At 34.5% G+C, this 22045-nt stretch overlaps 1 protein-coding gene across 8 annotated transcripts in view; it reads right to left on the reverse strand.

Annotated features, from left to right (window-relative positions):
- LOC136030293 (protein melted-like) overlaps nt 1–22045 on the reverse strand; it is an 89043-nt gene that overhangs the window by 64679 nt on the left and 2319 nt on the right. For 6 of the 8 annotated variants that reach the window (XM_065709163.1, XM_065709161.1, XM_065709160.1 and 3 more), the window contains exons 2-6: nt 17337–17497; nt 15388–15535; nt 7066–7240; nt 4780–4943; nt 1672–1887 (exon numbers count right to left, since the gene is read on the reverse strand). In XM_065709163.1, coding sequence (XP_065565235.1) covers nt 1672–1887; nt 4780–4943; nt 7066–7240; nt 15388–15535; nt 17337–17497 — 864 coding nt within the window. Of the gene's footprint in view, nt 1–1671; nt 1888–4779; nt 4944–7065; nt 7241–12334; nt 12478–15387; nt 15536–17336; nt 17498–22045 lie in introns of those variants that run through there. The other 2 variants (XM_065709167.1, XM_065709166.1) reach the window with 2 other exon arrangements.

The raw sequence follows: 22045 nt of genomic DNA on the forward strand, positions 1-22045 counted from the left end.
TTGTTACAATTAATTGCGTACCTATTAAAAGTCCTTTTTTGGTAATTACGGTAGAGCGTCATAAAATGCAGCAATATATAAAAAAAGTAAATACTCTCTCAGATTGACGCAATAACTGGAATAGTTCCTAGAATTTATTATCGTAAGACTTACAATGATGCAACAAGAATATCTACAAGAGCTTTTTATTAGCAAGCTATAAAGACAGACAGTATTGAGCAATATTAGCTAAAATAAATAGCTTTCTTGAGTGACATACAAAGACAAAGGAAAAGGTAAACATAACAATATGATTGGTGGCATTTGTTGATTACTATCTTCTCCTCGTTACAGCAAATAGATAATTATCCGCGAAGAACGACTGGTAGAGCAAGATATTTGGCGATAAGGATAGATAAACTAAAGGGACAATGTTTTCGTTATCTCCCCTCCCCGTAATCTGTTGTATAATTCTTTGAGAGAGGGGTGGATGAGGGTGAAGGCTATTCAAGATGTGTGTTTAATGGAAATTAGAGTTTCTTCAGTCATTACAAACGATTAATTTTCAGAATCAGTCTTGGCCATTATTGGAATTAACCAAATGAAACGTATCTTATGTGGGTGCATTACCGAAAGATAGAGTTCCTTGAAGCACACTTTTTAGTCTTAGTAGAGCAGTTGAGGAGTAAATTTATCTTATTTCCTTAAGAAAAACCCAAGTCTCATTTGGAAAAAAAATTAAGTTATCAAAAAACTTACTTTTATTACCAACAACAGGCAGCTTTACCAATTTACAATATACCCAAAAACTTTTTTTTTACTTTTTTGACAGAACGCTTCAGTATTCAGCCAGAAAACGATCGCAACTGTTAACAAGAAGACAACTAATAAATCGTCAACTTTACAACTTAGCTAGGCGAAAAAAAAAACCTCCAGATAAATAAAATGAAACTATATTATCATTTTACTAGCAACTGCAGTACCGTTTGAATTTAAACATATAAAACTACGTAAATTACATAATAAGATGCACCAGACTTGGGGTTCTTTCCACTATCAAATAACTGTTATAATATGATCCTCCTATTATATTTCCTTCTCCATTTTTTTAGGGGGGGGGGAATTGGAAAGGACAATGAACTTCGACTATTGCCACGAAGGCTTGAATCATTTATAAGGAAAGCATAAACTCCTACACAAGGATGGAATCCATCTCACTAAGTCCCATAGTGGAGCAGCTTGCTAACTTTCATGGAAGAGGCTGAGAACGCTTTGTATGTTAACCAGCTCGCCTCAGGATTAAATGAGAAATCAAGTAAGCAGGTACATTGGTATGTTTTAACAGAAATAATTTAACAAATGCGGCTCTCGATGCCTCAACTTCTCTTAAAGATATATTCACTTAAGGATGGTTTTTTTATTCAAGGATTGCATTCTTCAATTTAGCTTTTTTATATTGGAAAAACACTGCCATTCACGTTTTCCCCATTTTGTTTTCCAGTCCTTTACCAGAAAGTGTACTCAGAAGAAATAAAAAAAGCAATTAAAATCCTTTATTCTTAATTGCTCTGTGTTGTAGTATTTCTCTTTCGCAATTTACAAGCTTATGACTTTCTAAATTATAGCAACTTTTGCAAGTTTCTTTCCTACCTAAATGATTTAGTAACAGATGCATATGAATGAACAACAAACCAATGAAAGTAGTCCAATTCTAGCAATAAGCTGTGATGCAAAACAGGTTGTTGCGATTGATTCTGATTTTAATCCTGCTTCGTAGATTCGCTGAAAATGAGCGGCCAATGGCAATGTTTTCCAATAGCTGAAACTCAGAAGTACCTGTAGCGAAAGAGATACTAACTGATCGATGCTCAGGCAGTCAACTATTTGTGAAATACTCGACTCTAGTAACTGAAAAAAAAAATTCAAAAAAGGTGTTATAGCAGTCTAAACTCAATAGCCAGAGAAAAGAAACTACATAAATTTAAAACACAATTTACTCTAAGAAGCTAAAACCAACGGTAAAATAGAAACTTCATTTCTTTTAAAGCTTTTTAATGGTCTTCCCTTTCTAGGAGCATTCTTAGCAGGACGGCTATAGTACGTTCAGATTGAATCAGAACCATCATCAAGCCTTCCTACTACATATGGAATTCCACAAGGCTCTGTTCTTAGACTGCTATTATTCTTAATTTTGTAAACGACTTAACTCAAACTATGTCAAACATCAAAAACAATTTCAGTGAATTATTCCATGATACACAAGAAGTGACAGTACCGATGTTTGCTGATGACACGCCGCTTGTTTGTCTGGCAAGAACTAAGAAGGAATTACAAAAAATTAAGCAAACGATCGTTAGACAGAGATTCAACTTGGATGCGCGTAAATAAACTGCAAGTTCACCCGGCTAAGAGTAGTTTTATTATATTCTTGAGAGAGCAGCTACACACTATCCACGGATTTCTTGATTAAAATATAGTTACAGTGAGGTTGAAAGGCAGTCCTATGTCAACTACTTAGGTATTACACTTGACGAAACTTGTCATTCAGGAAACATGCTAAGAACATATCAACGATTTTGTCACGGAACACTGGAATACTTAGAAAACTCGCATATTTTGTCTCGCCGTGGGTTAAGGTTTTCACCACTAGCGTGATTAAGGTTCCAGAGCGTCGATCTGAATTGTTCATTTATTACAGCGTTTCTGGCTTTAAGCGACGCACCCTCATCTCAGGGGACAATTGTGATGCCGATAAAGAGCAAATCATCTCAACAGGACCATATCCAGGATTTTTTTCCGGCAGGGGGGGGGGGGTACAAAAGGATTTTTCCTGGCGGTTTAGAAAAAAAGAATGTGTAAGTAAAAAATGAGGACAGTCCTATTCAATGGTGAATCTTGGCCCCTTAAAGCAGCTCAGTAGCATGAACTGGAGGTTTAGACCACCATTACCCCGTTCAATCTCACGTACCGGTCTTTCAGACCAGGTTTCTAGGGACATGAACCACCAACATTGTCAAAATATAAACATATGCTCAAAATGCTCGAAATTTTTCCTCGGGGCTCTTGTAGTTTTATTTTTTATTTATTTTTTTTAACTCAGATATTAGCCTACATATTTCGCTTTTGTAAGAAAAGTATAAAAAGGCAAGCTATGTTTAAAAAAGGATGATTGTAAAATGAAGCTCTTTACTTTAACTTCATCTTTTTTCTCTTTCAAAAGGCGGTAGAATAATGACTTATTATTCGCAATGATTTCGACAAACAATAGGAGATTTGTTGTGATCTAAATACTTAAGATTACAGCTTTCTACATTGTCAAAAAATTCCAGAATTGCTAAAACTAATCGAATTATGTGTGTCTACAGGAGTATTAATAAGTAAAAGGAATTTGTGGAATAAACTGGGAATTTATAATAACTTTGAAAAGACAATTCATTGCTAAACAAAAAATTAGTTTAACTAAACTGGGGTTTGTTTACATAGGTGTAAAGTAGCAAAAGGGAACATGTTCTATTCAAAAATTTAAATTTGTTTATTTGTTTAAATTAGGAATTTAAACTTGTTGAACAGGAATTTAAAGTAGTTTATTTCCACCTAAAGAAAAGGGAGGTAAGACCTGATTAAGAACATAATAGATAAGTGAAGGAAATTAAATGGAAAATGTCTTTGAAGTGTAAAAAACGCATGGAAAATAATCAAAAGTTGTGAATCATATTTACACTATAGGTGACTCATTGATGCTTAAGTATGCTACGCTTTCTCTTCGCTTTTATTTTTTCATTTCTCTATCTAACTTCTTCCTATGCAGAACAAGATTTAAGATAGAACGACAGAGAGAGAAGAAGGAAGAGTCAAAGAGAATGAGATAAAAAAAAACAGTGATGAAGGAGAAAAAGCTATACTACTCTCCTTTAATTCCATGGTAAAAAGTCTTTTTAAATTTCATTTGTTTACCTTGTGGTGTATTTTTATTAGCCAATCACAACATTTCTAAATTTCTAGAATTTCTAGAAAAAGACTCCACCGTCTTTGTGAAATTAACTCTGATAAAAGAACAAAGGGTTATATTCCACCTGATTGGTCCGTATGAATGAAATTTAGCCAGCAGAAAGAGCAAACTATTTTTTTTTGTCATAAGATTTTTTCCAATTAGTCCCTCTGTTTTTTTAAGCGCTGAGGGAGTAGCGAAGAATACAAGAATAAAAACAGCTCAGAATTTCTTATCCTAGATCCGAGGGGCGTTTCTTACGCATTTTTATAATGGTTGTGATAACATTTTTAGTGCTTCAAAAAATTTGCTTTACATAAATTATGCTTTAAGTATAAGAATACTCAAGTCCCATCGTCTCTTTTGACCTTATTTTGCTAAAAAAAAACGATATGGGGAAGGAGAATAAGATCATGTGCCAAGCCATACATAACGTAGAGAATAAAAAAAAAATCTCAAAGTCATCCTTCCCTAACCCCCTCCTCTCTCCTCCTGTCAGAAAAGTTCATACATTGCTTTATGCACTTCCAAAAAAGTATGATTATTACTAAATCCATCAACTCGTTCCTCCTCTCCTTCTCTACATCTCCTTCAGCTAGAGGATGTCACAAATGCCAAATTTCAGCTCAATCGGTCCATTCGTTTAGAAAACATAGCAAACAAAACAAATAGAAAATGAAGCACTTTATAGCATAATAGCAGTAGCTGAAAGCAATGAAGAAACTCCAATATAATTTTATTTGAAATAGAGTCTCGTAAAAAAAATCATGATCTTTTCGTTTATTTCATTCTAGAGGGGGAAAACTACTCACGCTTGGCTTTGTTTTGGCCACCCTCAATAGAAGGTCAAGCAGTGCTAGCTTTTCAACGATGTCCATTCCATGTAAAAGGGATGCAAGCACCATTATATGGTCATTTATGGGATCAGGATGAAAAACATAAACCAACGGCAAAACCCTTGTTAAACAGTAATTTCCTAAAACATAGAAATACATTAAAACTTCAATTTTATTCATTTATAATTACTAAAATCAACGTAACATAAAATTAAGGCCTATATAAAATATAGGGCCAGAGATGAATTCTTTGGTTATCTAGACTAAAGACAATACATACGAGGGCTGATGAAAAGTTAGACCGAATTTTTGGAACAGATATTAGCTATAAGCAGTTTAATTTATACACTATGCTACAGCAAGCGGCATCCTTTAGGAACAAGAGAAGGCCCATGGCACATGGCGGCAATTCACCAGAATAGAACGGTAATTACTGAACAAGTGTAGGGTGCTCTCTGCGACGTAGCAAAAAAGTGAAAATACAGGATTTTGTAGAGCAATGTCATAAGATGAAATTGACAAAAATAGATGTGGTACTAACAGGTTTGTTCCTGATGATGTCCAAAACAATGGCACAATTGTACACGAATGATTCGATCGAAAATGAGAACGATATTTTAAAGTTTTCTAGGGATGTCGTGGAGTTGTTCAATATGATCTTTTGACAAAAGATAAGAGATTTTCTGTGAATGTTTTAAGGCATTTACGGTAATGTATGTGATGGAAAAGGTAAGAAATGGAAAACAATATTTAGATTTTGAATCACAACAACAGGTCAGGTCATTCGTCTCTGCTGGTTCGTCAATCCTTGGCCATAATGCCTGTTCTTCCCCATCCTCCGTTCTATCCAAAAAGTGCCTCCGCACGTGCTTTCCAATTCCTAACTATGATCCTCCTTAAAAGGACAATGATTTCAAATTTTACATGAAGAGTTTTAACATCACTTTCTACATTCATGAAGAAAGTTTTTTTTTATTTAATTAAAAAAACTGCAAGTTTTCCAAATGAAATTAAAGGGCAATTAAAAGATGAACGACCAGAAATTATCTTGTATATGAGAAACCTCCCCCTCCATTAACTCCGCGTTCTTTACGTTCAGTTTTTTAATGGTTTATTGATATAATTTCTCAGTATAACGATTATAGTTAGTCAGCAATTGAAAGTTCTTCGATTGCGTTTCAAAATATTTTTTTAAACCGAAAATCTTATTATTTAAAGTGAATACTTATCAACAAGTCCGCACATCAATAAGCTCTTCCGTTTTGAGGCATTGTGAAAAATACTATTTATCCCATTCCACTGCCCTTGTTTGAGCATTTGTTATTGAAATACTCGAGAAATAAGTCCAAGTTGTATTGAAAAGATTATAGTTTAGGGGGACAGCCCGAACATATACAGGATGAATTCTATTCGTTTGGTCTTAATGTCCTTTTTTGTGTGAAATTAGTGACATTACAGATTTAAAAAATCTATAGTTCTTTTTGTTTGTTTTATTGCCACATCCAGGGTTATCCTCCATACGAGGAGACCAATCATCCACTCAGCCTGTACTCTTTAAATTAACACTGAATTTTAGCAAAAAAAAATTTTAAAGGGCCTCATCTAATATACTTACTATTTAGAACAAATAACAATCTACTAAGTAAGCTATTGTTTACTTAGGTTTTTTAAGGTTGATTGCTTATTATTGGTGTAGACTGGCCAGTTATACTTGGCCAATCATAAGAGGCTCTTAGTAATTATTATAACTGCTTCTTGGCACCTTCTTTCTGCGTGCCTGCCAGCTTCAAGTTAACAATTATCATCTCTGCTATTAATACAATTGAAATAACTGTGACTCTAATTATTTCTTAATTTGATATCTTTTTAGTCAAATGTCTCTTTGAATCTAGCAGTAGGCTACAATCATTCATTCTTTCCCCCCCCCCCTAAATTTACAGTACAAAAGATTGTGTTGATAAAAAAAATTTGTCTTTTAAAATTTGCTAGAAGTTTTCTAAAATTAGCCTATCTAATTAATTTTTAATTTACAATAAAAAATTTAGTTTGAAAAAAGGGTAAGTTTTCAATTCCTGTCAAAGTGTGACAGAGTAGCCATTCTTTTCTTCCAGATGAGACATTGGACGAACTTTTTTGTTTAAAAGAAGATACCTTACTGAAATTCTCCACTTTACCTTAATTCAAACCTCCGCCACAGAATTAGTAGCACCAAGTAAACACTATGGAATAATTGGTAACACTAGGGAATAAAAAGTGAGATACCTGTAATGAGAGAGTCAATCACGGGTTGAATGTTCATTGCCAATATGAATGCGTTAGCAGAGGCTGCCAGCCAAAGGTAAGTTGCTATGTTCTTTGATAGCTCTTTGTTGCCTTTGTGCAAGAATTTGATTGCAGTCGGAATACACATTTTCATCAAGTCAGTTTTGTCATAGTTCTACAGAACATAATAATTTACAAGAAATATTACTGCTAAAATAAAAACTTATATACAATTATAAAAGGACTGGCAATACTCCAAGATGAATACCACAAGGTTAGGTTTCAGTCTAGCTCGAAGAGATTTGAAGTTGTTCTCTTCGATTGGAAGTGCTTGCCTCCCTCGCTAATAGAACTTGTAAACTCAGCAATTCCGCCTATCACTCTGTTAGTGTGTTTGAGCCTACCCTTAGGGTCCTCCGTTCAACACACGAGGTAACTTATTAGTAACCAACTTAATGTTCGAGTTTCTGCATCTTATGCCTTGATTACTAAATTCCGTTTTAATTGTTATCTGCTTACTGGTCTTTATGATGTAGTGACCCTCCTTCATATCTTATATACTGCCCCACTCTGAAAATCCTCACAAATCAGCCCAATCCCAAGTTCGCTCGTTGTTTTTCCTTTTTGCACAACATTTATTAAAATTTTACAAGCTTGGCATAAAAATACTCTATTAGTTCAAAAGTATACAATTGCTGAACATTTACCCGCTATGTCTCAGGCTATTGCGAGAGATAAAAAAAAAAACCTGGTCAGGAAATAGGCCTACTCCTAGTGCAGTGATTTATATACATATGGAATTATTGAGTGATTTTTATTTAATGCGTTTATCTATTACAGGGATTTATTTGTGGTTCATCTATGTATGAATATGTTGATTATGTATTTATTTTTCCTTTGAGGTGTATAGAAAACCGACTGTTAGATCATTTATTGGTTATATCTTAGCTAGCGTGTATGTGCGAAGACATTTATTCTTGATTTATATACAATTTGAAGTTGCTATAGCTTTTTATTGGTTTTGTCGATATTTGTCTCGCATTAGGCTACACTCTGACACTATTTTCATCATTCTGCTAGTGCATATGTTAGTTTTTTCAACAGTATTGTCATCTTTTCCTTAATTTTTCCCCACTTATTCTCCATCTTTTTCGAGTTTGTAGATGAGTTTTCAATTAAATAAATAGCTACTACGTCTGTAAAAAAAATAAAATCTATGCTGAAATTAACTAAGGGACATTATCAAGGCAGTGCTTTACAACCACACACGTTGACACATGGTACATTCTATGGCACTTTTTATATTTTGGGTAAGAATCACCACCAGAAATGTCGTGGTCAAGTCTTTACTAAGTTCCAGATAAACAATAAAACCAAAGGTTTTTTTTCTATTTGTAATAATTTTTTTTTGCTTGCTTCAGGGAGAAGATTCACAGGGGCCCACCCAAAATTTTGATTTTAATGAATCTGCAAAACCAAATCAAAATATAAAATATCACAACTTTCATTATCACGTAGATTGTCATATTTTAAATTTTTCTGAGCAACACCAGCGGTTTATAATTTCGAAATTATAGATAGTGTTTGTTCAAAAACATGGAAAGCCATATTTTTACACAACAGTTTTTCTAAAATGTTCTCCCAGCGTAATAAAATTCTGTTTAAATTCTTCTTTGATCTGGAATAGATTAACTTTAATCATTTGAAGTCTCAAATTATTTACAAATTATTTAGATTCTCCAGTAGCTTTAAGGCAGAAATTAAAGTAGGGAAAGTATTTTATGACGTTTAATATTTTATCTTAAGTTTCTATTTAGCCTTCTTATAATTGAAAACTCTTTCGAGTTTAAATATTTCTATGCGATAAGAAAAACTCAGAATTTGTTTTGAATTTTATCTCCAAAACTATGCTCTAAACCTTTAATCTTCAATGTATTAATGAAAAAACTCAAGCAAATAAACAAAATATAGATAAAGTACTTTAATTGTACTACAGAGTAAACACATCGTTTGCGGTATAAATATTGTTCGGGTGATAAGTGTTATTACCCAGGACGATTTAACAGCCAAGAAAATAATTTATTAAAGATGATTCAGTCGAAGTACTACGTAATTTCGCAATTAATCGAGAAAAAATCAGGCGAGTTATCTCATAAGGACTTCTTATATAAGGTTCATACAGGCAAATCTATGGAGAAAGGGAATTTGAACTAGGAAAATTAGGATTCTTTTGGCCGCAATATTTATTTTATCGAGAAGGAATGGGTGTATTCACTACCAATCATAGGAGCAATCCCTTCTGTCTATTCCAGCGTGTGCAGGTGCAGGAATTTATATTTTTGTTTTTTAATGTTTTTTGTTTATTCCTCTTGCGTTACCCTCTTAAAACGTTAACTCAATAAATAATAATAAATTGTTCGTATATTTTTGCAATTTTGTGCCTCCAGGCTCTACAAGTTACGATGCCAGTCTTTATGGAGCACAAACAATCCGCAGACCACTGATATGCGAGTCTGCTCTATTACATTTAAATGTAGGCAAGTCACACTACTGCAAAACTTAAGCACTGTCAGAAAAAGAAGTCAAGCACTGTCAAATCTTATGACTAGCAATTGACGAGATCATTGTCACAGGCAAAATCTAGCCGTAAAGGTGTCTGGTCACATCCATGTTGCAAGTCTTAACATAAAATATAACCGTGCTGCTTCCAAAAGGAAACATTTTCACTATAATAGGGATATACGAGGTCCAAGATTTCAAGGGTCTCTGAGATAGAGGGGTAAAAAAAATCAAAGACATATTTAAGGCTAGAATTTTAAAGTATTTCAGGGGTATTGATAGAGGTCTTTCACATCAATCTAGGCAGGGAGAAGCGTTATTTTCACCAGGGAAAAATGTATACTAACCATTTTTTTTTCTTCCTCCTCAATCAACTTTGCAGAATTAAAAGAAAACTAACAAAATATTTGAATGGGTCCTTGCATCTATAAACAAGAGCTTTGAGCTCATATGGCATTTGTGACGAGGTCGGAAGAGTCAAGAGTCAAAAACTCATATGGCATGAGCTCTAGCAAAATTCTAAGAATCAATAGATTAATTTAAAAGGAAAATCAGAGGCTTAATGCCGGTCGGGATTTAAAATAAGAGCTCTGAGACACGAGGTCCTTCTAAATGTCAAAATTCATTAAGATCCAATCACCCACTCGTAAGTTAAAAATACCTCATTTTTTCTAATTTTTCCTCTCCCTTCAGCCCCCCCCCCAGATGGTCGAATCGGGGATAACGACTTTATCAAGTCAATTTGTACAGGTCCCTGACACGCCTACAAATTTTCGTCGTACTAGCACGTCCAGAAGCACCAAACTCACCAAAGCACTGGATCCCCCCTAACTTCCCCCGTTCTTAAGTTAAAAATACCCAATTTTTCTAATTTTTCCGAATTAACACCTCCTCCAACTCCCCCAAAGAGAGCGGATTCAGTCCGGTTATGTCAATCACGTATCTTGGACTTGTGCTTTTTCTTCCCACCAAGTTTCATCCTGATAATTCCACTCTAAGCGTTTTCCAAGATTTCCGGCCCCCCTCCCAAATCCCCCAAATGAACCTAAATCCGGTCGGGATTTAAAATAAGATTTCTGAGTTACGAGATCCTTCTAAATATGAACTTTTATTAGGATCTAATCGCTCCTTCGTAACTTAAAAATACCTTATTTCTTCTAAATTTTCAGAATTAACCCTCCCCCCAACTCCCCCAAAGAGAGCGGATTCTTTCCGGTTATGTAAATCAAGTATCTAGGACTTGTGCTTATTTTTCCCATCAAGTTTCATCCCGATCCCTCCACTCTTAGCGTTTTCCAGGATTTTAGGTTTCCCCCTCCAGCTCCCCCCAATGTCACCGGATCCTGTTGGAATTTAAAATAAGAGCTCTGAGACACCATATCATTCTAAATATCAAATTTCATTAATATCCAATCACCCGTTTGTAAGTTCAAAATACCTCATTTTTTCTATTTTTTCGCATTAACCATCCCCCCACTCCCCCAGAGATGGTCGAATCGGGGAAACGACTATTTCTAATTTAATCTGGTCTGGTCCCTGATATGTCTGCCAAATTTTGTCGCCCTAGCTTATCTAGAAGTGCCTAAACTAGCAAAACCGGGACAAACAGACAGACCGACAGACCAACAGAATTTGGGATCGCTATGTCACTTGGTAAATACCAAGTGCCATAAAAAATGAACTCTAATACAAAACAGATAGTCGTGGTCTGAAAACAATATTCAATATCCTAAACCTGCAAAGATTGACATTTTTTCACGGGACGAATATCGTTAACGAAATACTCAATGCAAATACTCACATCAAAGAAGCAAGTTTTTTTTTACCACCCAGCTTGAAATTTATGGCATAAGTACCTTAGGCCATTGAGACGTGAGAGCGATGATTTTGAAATATGTACTCTACTTTGGATTCTTCACATGAAAGTGCTAATACACTTTTGAAACTTATGGGGCAAGTACCTTAGGCCAATGGACAGAGGGGATGTCTTTTCAGAGGCTAGGTTTCACGTTCTGAGGCAAAAAACAACACAGCATCAGCTTGCATTCATTTTGTATTTAAAAGTAAAAAAAAAGTTGATTGGGTCATGAAATAAGGAAATTGGCTTTAAGAAGAAACGCTGTATTTTTTAGCCTATTTTTAAAGAACGTGTTGTCACTTTTCTTTTAAAGAAAAAAAGAGTCATGATGGGGCAGTCCATCTCAAATTCTTTCTCAGTCCAACGACCAATTCTCGCCAGCTCTCGATGATGGCTAGTCCTCTGGGAGTACTCGCTAATAGGCCCTTTATCTTGAGACAGTCAACTAACACTGAGACCCGCATTTGATGTTAGGGTATCGGATCCCCTTAGCTAGACTTGATTACCATTTCAATTTCTGTTCCTGCTAGGTTTTAAGGTCTTTTTCATCTTTTCAGCCTTTGCTACCTTGTTATAGAAAATCTCAATTTTTTTCATTGCATTTCAGTTATAACATGATTTAATTCAAAGCAGTAAGTAAGTATCTTAGTTCAAGAAAACAGAGGGGGTGGATTTTCAGAGGCTTGCGGAACTTCCAAGCTACTTCCACCTTCCTACAAATCACGCAATGAAATATGCATGATCTGAAAATTTATAAACCCCCAACAATAAATTTCATCGTTGCGGCGTCGATCACAAACTTGTAAAGACCGATTTTAACAGGAATGTATGCACATTAGACATTGTTCAAACCTTAATCATGCAGACATTTGCAATCCTTGTGCCTGAAAGCCCACACCTCCCCGTATTTCAAGGAAAGACACTGCTTTTACAGCTAATGCTTATAGTTCATTCGCCTATACTCTTAGCACACAAGAGGAAACGCTAAATCTACTGGGCGAATGGCAAACAACTGATTGCGCCCTGAACGTATCTATTCTAACATATTAATTTAAAAAAAAAACGATTATTTGTCTTTAATTTCCTATTGATTCTATTTCATACAAAAATGACGAAAATGGATATTTTATTGACGTATGAATAAAAATTCTAAGACGTCAATCGATAATTACGAAGCAATCTGTTTAGTTTGTTGAAGTAATCTTTGGACTTGGCTAATAAAATTAAGCGTTTCAAATACAAAGATAAAGAAAGAAAGACTTTTTGGAAAAAGGAATTTAAACAGTACTTAATTTCTTAATTTTATTTTCTAATTAGACAAATAATATTCAAAACATATTTTGTTTTCAGCAGTAAGAACAAATGATGCTAATGGCCCTTAAAAAATGTTCAATATCAATAACTAAATTGTTACTATGTCAATGAAGGGGTGCAAAAAATAGCCAAGGATACACTAAATCGCAATTGACTTGACTTAAGTCATGTCTGCCCTTGAAGGTCGTCTTGGGGCCTACTTCTTCATAAAGCTGTGGATATGTCTTTTATATAATTCATAGTCTTCTGCTAGACAAAGAAGGTCGGAAAGGCGATGAGGTACAAAGTTTTCCTTCCACCTCTTTAGGGGACGAGCATGAGGATAAGAACCGTGAATTTGGCCTTCAAAGATAACTTTTGGGGTACGGGATTGACTCACCCGCTTGACGTGGCCGAGCGACCGATGTTGCTAGGGTTGGACCTTTGTGAGGATTGTTGATTGTATTTTAAGGCAATCAAGGAGTTCTGCGTTTGAGATTTGATCAATGTAGGTAATGCCAGCAATGCAGCAGAAACATTTAGTTTCAAACACTGTGAGTTGAGACTGGTCATCTACTTTTGACGTCCATGTTTCACATGAGTTTATTGTGATGGGGATAGTAAAAGTATCAAAAAGTCATGTCTAAAGTCGTAGAGATTAAATTAAAAAAAAAACAAGTTTTTTTTAACTGAAAGTAAGGAGCGACATTAAAACTTAAAACGAACAGAAATTATTCCGTATATGAAAGAGGCTTGTCCTACTCAACCCTCCTGCTATTTACGCTAAAGTATGACACTTTCTCTTAACTCTACTTTTTAAACCAGTAAAAAACTTTAGCGTAAAGAGCGGGGTGTTGAGGAGAAAAAGCCCTTTTCATATACGGAGTAATTTCCGTTCATTTTAAGTTCTAATATCGCTCCTTACTTTCAGTTTAAAAAATTGCTTTTTTTAATTTAATTTGTGAACGTTTTTGAATTAATGCATGTTTTGATCGTGGCTCTCAGCACATAAATAATTAAAACAAAATTTGCTTATTAATTTTTTTGCTAAATGGATTTCTCATAGTTTTAATCGGAAGATTTTGAGAAAAAAAAGATCGGGGGAGGAGGCCTAGTTGCCCTCCAATTCTTCGATTACTTAAAAAGGCAACTAGAACTTTTAATTTTTTACGAACGTTTTCATTAGTAAAAAATATACGTAACTTACGAATTAACTTACGTAACGAACTTCTATATTCGTATGTTTTTTTACGTATATGAGGGGTTCACCCCCTTGTTGATACCTCGCTCTTTACACTAAAGCTTAAATGTTGTCCCTATTCCTTAAGAATGACCTCTGAATCACAAAGGCCGTAGAATAAATAGTTGAAATTACTAAAAATACTTTAGCGTAAAGACCGACGCAATACGAGGAGGGGAACTCCTCATGTGCTAAATAATTTCTGCTCGTTTTAAATTTTAAGGATGTTCCTTACATTTAGTTGAAAAAACTTTTCATATTTCTTTTTTCATTGTTTTTTTTTAATAATGCTAGATTACCCTGCACCCCCTTCATTGAGATTCTCTTCTCCCATTGCAAATTCCTCCATAGAAAGATCTTCCCACGTAACCCCCCCCCAAACCAAAAAACATCCCCCTGAAAACGTCTCTACCATTAACCATTACTTTATGTAAACATTGGTCAAAGTTTGTAACTTGCAACCCCTCCCACGGGGACTGTGGGGGAGTAAGTCGTACCCAAAGACATAGTTATTAGGTTTTTCGACTATGGTAAATGAAATGGCTATCTCAGAATTTTGATCTGGTGACTTTGGGGGAAAATGAGCTAGGGAGGGGGCCTAGGAGCCCTCCAGTTTTTGTCACTTGAAAAGGGCACTAGAACTTTTACTTTCTGTTAGAATGAGCCCTCTCGCGAAATTCTAGGACCATTGATTCGATACGATCACCCCTGGGGAAAAAAACAAAACAAAAAAACAAATAAACACACATCCATGATCTGTCTTCTGGCAAAAAATGCGAAATTCCACATTTTTGTTGATAGGAGCTTGAAACTCCTACAATATGTTTCCTTGATACGCTGAATCTGATGGTGTGATTTTGTTAAGATTGTATGACTTTTAGGGGGTGTTTCCCCCTATTTTCTAAAATAAGGCTAATTTTCTCAGGCTCGTAACTTTTGATGACTAAGACTAAACTTGATGAAATTTATATATTTAAATTTAGCATTAAAATGCGATTCTTTTGATGTAACCATTGGTATCAAAATCCCATTTTTTAGAGTTTTGGTTACAATTGAGCTGGGTCACTCCTTACTACAGTTTACTACCACAAGCTGTTTGACAATGCCTTGCTCTGCCTTATGGGCACAAAGGCTTTGACAATGGAACTAGCGAGGCCGTCTTTTTATGTCTTTTGAGTGGTTGTTAAAATAAAATGGAAGAAAATCTGTGAAATAAAAACAGCCTAGGATAAAAACAGTTATAAATAATCTAATCAGGAATATTCGTCCAATTAACTGACCAATAATAACTTCCATTACATAAGAATGCACTTTATATACATTTTATAAACTTTAAGTAACAGCAGTAAAACAAATGAGAAATTACAATTACCTCTTTGAATAAACATGACAGCAGTTCAGCACTTATTTTAGAATGTGGGGGATCTTGTTTCTTTTCATTTGGTGTCAGTGTGTGACTCAAACATGTATCTAAAAGGTCAAGAATTAACCTGATATTACATTCTTTTGAACCAGATTGCCTAAAAGAAAAAATAAATAAAAAAGGGTAACTTTGAAGGGAAGATAAAACACAGCATTGATGTGGCATTACAACATATGTATTTGAAAACAAATGCACACACTTTTCTAGTAAAGTGTACAGAAAATGATATTCTATACAGAATAGGGGTAGCTTTCAGTACCCTAAGGAAAACCAAAATAAAGATATAGTGCAAAATTGCGTAACAGTTTATACAGATATTCTTTGATAAAAGTTTTGGTAGCCAAAATAAATGTATTTCTTCTTTGAAACACGGGAATTTGGCATTGATACACAATGTTGTCATAGCATGTATTGACTTCTATTTATTTTTTTTAAGCTCCTACTATTGCTTTACAAAATGAATACTAAACACTGCATATTTTACATTTGGCACCACTGGTGCCATGGAGTGAAGATTTTTTTTTTCTGGCAAATCATAAAGTAATTGAAGGCCTATGAAACAAGAAATGACTTGTTTTATAATGTTACATGAAAATGTCCCTGTCTATACTTGTGTCTTGATTACAGAGAATAATGAAATTGGTACATATATGAAAAGCCAAGCTTTCATTGAATCTAGAACCTGAAACCTCGTTAACATCTTTGAAGAACTTGCAGAGAAATAGTCTTTTTATTTATCAGTTCAAATAAGAATCCCACAGGACGATTGTTTCTGAATATAGGATATTTGGTACAGTTTCAAAAGTCTTCAGTGCACAAGCGCACTGGTCAAAAAGAGGTTCTCTAACCTCTGAGAGGTTCTAAATGGACCACATTTACCACCCCGTAACTTGTGAAATTAGTATGGTAATCATCAAGATCAACCCATTTCAGATTATACTTGTAACAATGGTGCCTCTCTTAACAATTATATCCAGAACAGTAAATCCAACATTTTGACAGCATATTTCCATAGTAATAAATACCTCCTTCCTTCTCCTGACCTGAAATTATCTCAGTCACTTACTTTCTCAGATATTGAAATCCTTGGTGTTACTTTTTGCTGAAATCTTGATAGAGCTAACCATAGTAACAAAGGTTTCCAGCACCCAACTCTTTTCTGTTACTCTTCAAACCACTTTCAAACTCTTTCTCTTAATTAGTCATATACTTCAAGTATGACTGTCCTTTATTCGTCCCCTTTGACAATATGCCTCTTCTGTTTTGACCTTTGACTGCCAGAAGATCTTAGTAACCAGAATGACAGAATACAAAAAGGACATTAAAATAATTTTCAACAAAAGTCAACTTTCATACCTTTCCCATTAGAAAACCTGAGTTTTCAACCCTGCAATAAAGTGCAGAGACACCAAACGTTTTTGACGCAATGCAACTGAGATGCTTTATTTTCCCCCGCAATCACATAGGGGTTTGCCATCAAAGAATCCAGATAGGTCAAGTTTCAACCTTTAAACAATTTGTCAAAAAGAAAAAATTACCATTCCCTTTTGATGAATTTTTCAATAATTTGCTTATACTTTGTATTATTTTTTTTTACTTTTATTCTTGACTGGCATCTACCTGCACCTAATCTTTCTGTTTCTTAACCTAGTTTTTATTGATTTTCAGTTTCTAGTTTTATTCAAATTTTTGGCACTTGTATGGCCCAATATATTAGATTTTAAGTTAAACACAAAATTTGACACATCATTTGTAATACATTTATATTATAGGTGACTCATAGTAATTTATTGCATAAGTCACTTTTATAAACCATTTCTTATTTATCCAGAAAAGGAAAAAACAGTGGCCATCACCCACAAAACTATGAAAGTCAATCATAATCATTAATCAGTTACCTTATAGCAGATGTTAATCTTGTTATTGTTATGTCCACAAGTGTATGATCACTTTTATTATAAACAAAGGTATCATCTGAGATAATATCTTTTAATGCAGGGATTATTTCATATATGTCTTGAAGTATTTCTCCATCTGACAACTTGAATAAATCTCCAGCCTGAAAAACATTTGATATTTTAAACAATTACTTATTCAAATGTTGCACATTCAAATATTATAAGTAGCCGCACATTACCTAAGCACACTGGCTTATAAAAGATATGTAAGAATGTAAACTTGTTCCAGATTGTTTGGTCACATTAGCTGAACAACCAGAATCCTTTTAGATATTTGTGTTAAGTAACTTATGCTGTGGCCTGGCAATATGAAACCACTATTACAGCAATATAATAAAACCTGTTTTTATCTTTCTTTTATTATGTGCTGTTCAGGTTTTCAAAATGGTCCTTTGTCACTTGTGTTTTGACCCTGTTTTCAAGACAGCACTCACATATTTTAATCAGTTGTTTATTAGTGAATGAATGTCCTCTTTTTACTTCCTCCCATCATGGTGGAAGGAGGGAGGATAAAGATTCTAAGTTGAATTCAGATAATAATAAAATAGCCCACAAAAAAAAGAAAACTCGCAAAGTGAAAATGGTTACATCCAATTTGAAAGTGAGAAGATCATACTACTGAAGACATTTTCATTACTGCAGAGGGGATTGCACTTTGAAGAACTTAACAATCCCCTAGCAAGCCACAGAGGAACTTATTTGTTTCCAGTATATGAAAAGGAGGTTTAGTGCCAAACTAGGCACTCAAGTTTATAAATATACACTGTGACTAACGTAGATATTTAAAAATGATGAAACTAGTTGCACCTAATGCATTTTTCCTCACTTAAGGTACAGCAGCCACTCAATAATTATTTGACAATTTATGAGTTATGTCTACTGAGACTCCTATCGTTGATGAGACTTCTAAATATTTTTTAATACCTCTCAAACCAGTTCCAAATTTCAAAAATACTCATCTAGTCTGACTGACTTTAAACCCAATCTCAGCTTAATACCATCTGGCCTCTCAAGGAGCCAGACAGTGATGCCATGATGATTTTTTTATAACAAAAAACAGACAAAACCATTGGCTTGTCTTTTTACATATAGACAATAAACAAAATGACAATAAACAAGAATTCTCTCCATGGTTTCCAAATGGATCTCAGCTTCATACCAACCCATGTGGGGATATTTAAGAGCCAAATAACATTCTTGCCAGTAAGAGATTGTCTTTCAGAGGGCCATTTCTAATCGGAGTTTATCATGGATTTGCATTTATACCATTCCTTCCAAGCTAGCCCACTTTCCCCATAAAACCCATTCTCAAATTTATCAGAGACTTCAGGCATACGAATTTTATAACCCAAAAGATTCACTCCCCTTCCCACTTTGTGCTGACTTTACATTGGTGCTAATGAGGCTTCAGATTACTGTCTGTTTGAACTACCCATGGGAAGAGACGAAAAATTAGTTAATATACTGTACATGTGTAAAGATATATTAATATATTTCCAAACAAGAGTGTAAATATTTAATAAAAGGAAATATCTTTCATGGAAAGTTTGCCATTGTAGCCTTTGCCTATACAGGTGAAATCTGCCACACTAATGACAAATTTAACCCAGCCTGGTATAGTATAATTTGTTTGTTTTTCGTTTAAGTGTGTAGCATTCAAACTTAAGGTTATTATACAGCTGCAGGTTAGTTTTCCTTTGGTTTTTATACTGCCATCATGCTTAAACTTTCAATCAATTAATTTATGTTCCATCTTGTTATTACATTCATCTACAACTATACTAATGACACAAAAGATAACCAGCAGGCTTTTTGGAGAGAAACTATAACAAAAATTTTAATTTAGATATTTGGATAGGAAGTCACAACATTTGTTGGAATATTCCAAATTTATTTTTGAAAGTCATATTCATCTAATACAGCCATCTTCTAAGATACCCTACCATAAATCCAATCATCTAGAATAATACCTTTAGGAATAGAGAAGGAGTGCAGATGCTAGCTAGAAAAAAAAACTTTTAGGAGCATAATTTGTGCTATAAATTTATTCCTTCAAGTTTCATTCCCTAACTCAACTGATAATATTTGTTTGAAATAGAGAAATCAGAGAGCAATACAAAAGAAATATACCTTTCAACTCCCAATTCAGAGTAGTTTTTTTCTAAAAATAATAATAACCCACACTGAAATAGCATCACACTAAGCCCCACATTCATGGATATAACTCTAGACAAAATACAAAAGGTCAATGATTTTGTTTTTATTTATTTAATTAGCATTAAGAGCTCACTGCTGATAAGAAATAATCACAAAAAAATAAAACAAACTAACAAAACCAGCAAACTTCTACATATTGCCAAAGGGTATATCCTGGCATTAGAAAGGGGATGCAAATTCAATGGTAGATGGTAGTTCTCATTACCACCGGAGCATTAAATGAGAAGCCAAATTGTATATTTCTTCTTTTGGTAAATTCCATACAAAGGGATTTTCACTGTCTTAGAAAGTAGTTCAGTTAGGTAAACAAAACTTTCTGGAGCCTAAATTATACCCTGCTAAGACATTTTGAAGCATAGACATCATCCCTATACCCTCTCCAAAGGGCAGAGGCCTTTGATGAACTTTAATAAACTTTGTGCTACAAAATCAAACTTTCAGAAATACACCACAAATTAGGCCAAAAGAAAGTTTTCTGAGCATTTTAAGATCATTTCAAAAAGTTTTAGATTGGTAAAGAAAAGAATTGTCAAAGATTGGAAAAGGTGTTATATGGCTTAGAATAGTAAATATATCATTCAACCACAAGATCATATAGCAAACAAAGAAATACAGCATTTGATTCCCTATTCAATACAGCTTCAATGAAGGTCTGGTTCCCATTTTTTTATACTATAAAATATACATAAAAATATAAATGGTAGGAAATTAAACGTCAGATAAGCAACTATTTGCATTTGGAATTGGTTGAAGAACTATGATTGGAAAAGGTGTTATATGGCTTAGAATAGTAAATATATCATTCAACCACAAGATCATATAGCAAACAAAGAAATACAGCATTTGATTCCCTATTCAATACAGCTTCAATGAAGGTCTGGTTCCCATTTTTTTATACTATAAAATATACATAAAAATATAAATGGTAGGAAATTAAACGTCAGATAAGCAACTATTTGCATTTGGAATTGGTTGAAGAACTATTTTCAAAATCTATAGTTTATGTTTAGAAGTCCACCCTTCCTGGGGCTAGAGCCACCCCTGCCCCCTATCTGATAATACCTTGATATAGCCCTAGGCAATATATGTAAAAATTTGCTGATTTTGATGGGTTGCATTATTTCTCAATAGTAGTTGGCACACAGTGTCATATTATGCCTTTTAACGATACAAAAAACAAGATCTAAGAGCTCATATGGCACTTGTGACAAGACAAGAAGAGCTAAGAGCCAAGGGCTCATATGGTATGAGCACTAACAAAATTCTAAGAATTAATAGATTGATTTAAAAGGAAAATCAGAGGCTTAATGCTGGTCAGGATTTAAGATAAGAGCTCTGAGTCACAATGTCCTTCTAAATATTAAAATTCATTAAGATCCGATCACCCACTCGTAAGTTATAAATACCTCATTTTTTCTAATTTTTCCTCTCCCTTTAGCCCCCCAGATGGTCGAATCTGAGAAATGACTTTATCAGGTCAATTTGTGCAGCTCCCTGACACACCTACCACTTTTCATCATCCTAGCACATCCAGAAGCACCAAACTCACCAAATCAATGAACCCCTCCCCCTAACTCCCCCAAAGAGAGCAAATCCAGTACGGTTACGTCAATCACGTATCAAGTACATTTGCTTATTCTATCCACCAAGCTTCATCCCCATTCCTCCACTCAAAGTGTTTTCCAAGATTTCCCCCTCCAACTCCTTCCATTGTCAAAAGATCTAGTTGGGATTTGAAATAAGAGCTCTGAGACATGAATTCCTTCTGAATATCAAATTTCATTAAGATCTGATCACCTGTTCATAAGATAAAGTACCCCAATTTTCATGTTTTCCAAGAATTCTGGTTTCCCCCTCCAACTCCCCCCAACACCACAGGATCTGGTAGAACTTAAAAATAGAGTTTTAAAGCACAAGATCATTCTAAATATCAAATTTCATTAAGATCTGGTCACCCTTTTGTAAGTTACAAATACCTCATTTTTGCAAATCACCCTCCCCCCCAACTCCACCAAAGAGAGCAGATCCGGTCCGGTTATGTCAGTCAAGTATCTTAGACAGGTTTTTATTCTTCCCATCCAGTTTCATCCTGATCTCTCCACTTTAAGTATTTTCTAAGATTTCTAGTCCCCCCCTAACTACTCCCCCCCAATGACCCTGGATCTGGTTGAGATTTAAAATATGAGATCTGAGTTACAAGGTCCCTCTAAATATGAAGTTTCATGAAGATCTGATCACTTGTTCATAAGTTGAAAATATGTCATTTTTTCTAATTTTTTTGAATTAACCTCCCCCCCCCTCCCAATAGAGCGGATCCGTTCCAATTATGTAAATCATGTATCTAAGAATTCTGCTTATTTTCCCCACCAAGTTTCATCCCAATCCCTCCAATCTAAGCATTTTCCATGATTTTAGGTTCCCACCCCCAAACT

This window comes from Artemia franciscana, chromosome 8 (genome assembly GCF_032884065.1).
Source record: "Artemia franciscana chromosome 8, ASM3288406v1, whole genome shotgun sequence".
NCBI classification, from domain to species: domain Eukaryota; kingdom Metazoa; phylum Arthropoda; class Branchiopoda; order Anostraca; family Artemiidae; genus Artemia; species Artemia franciscana.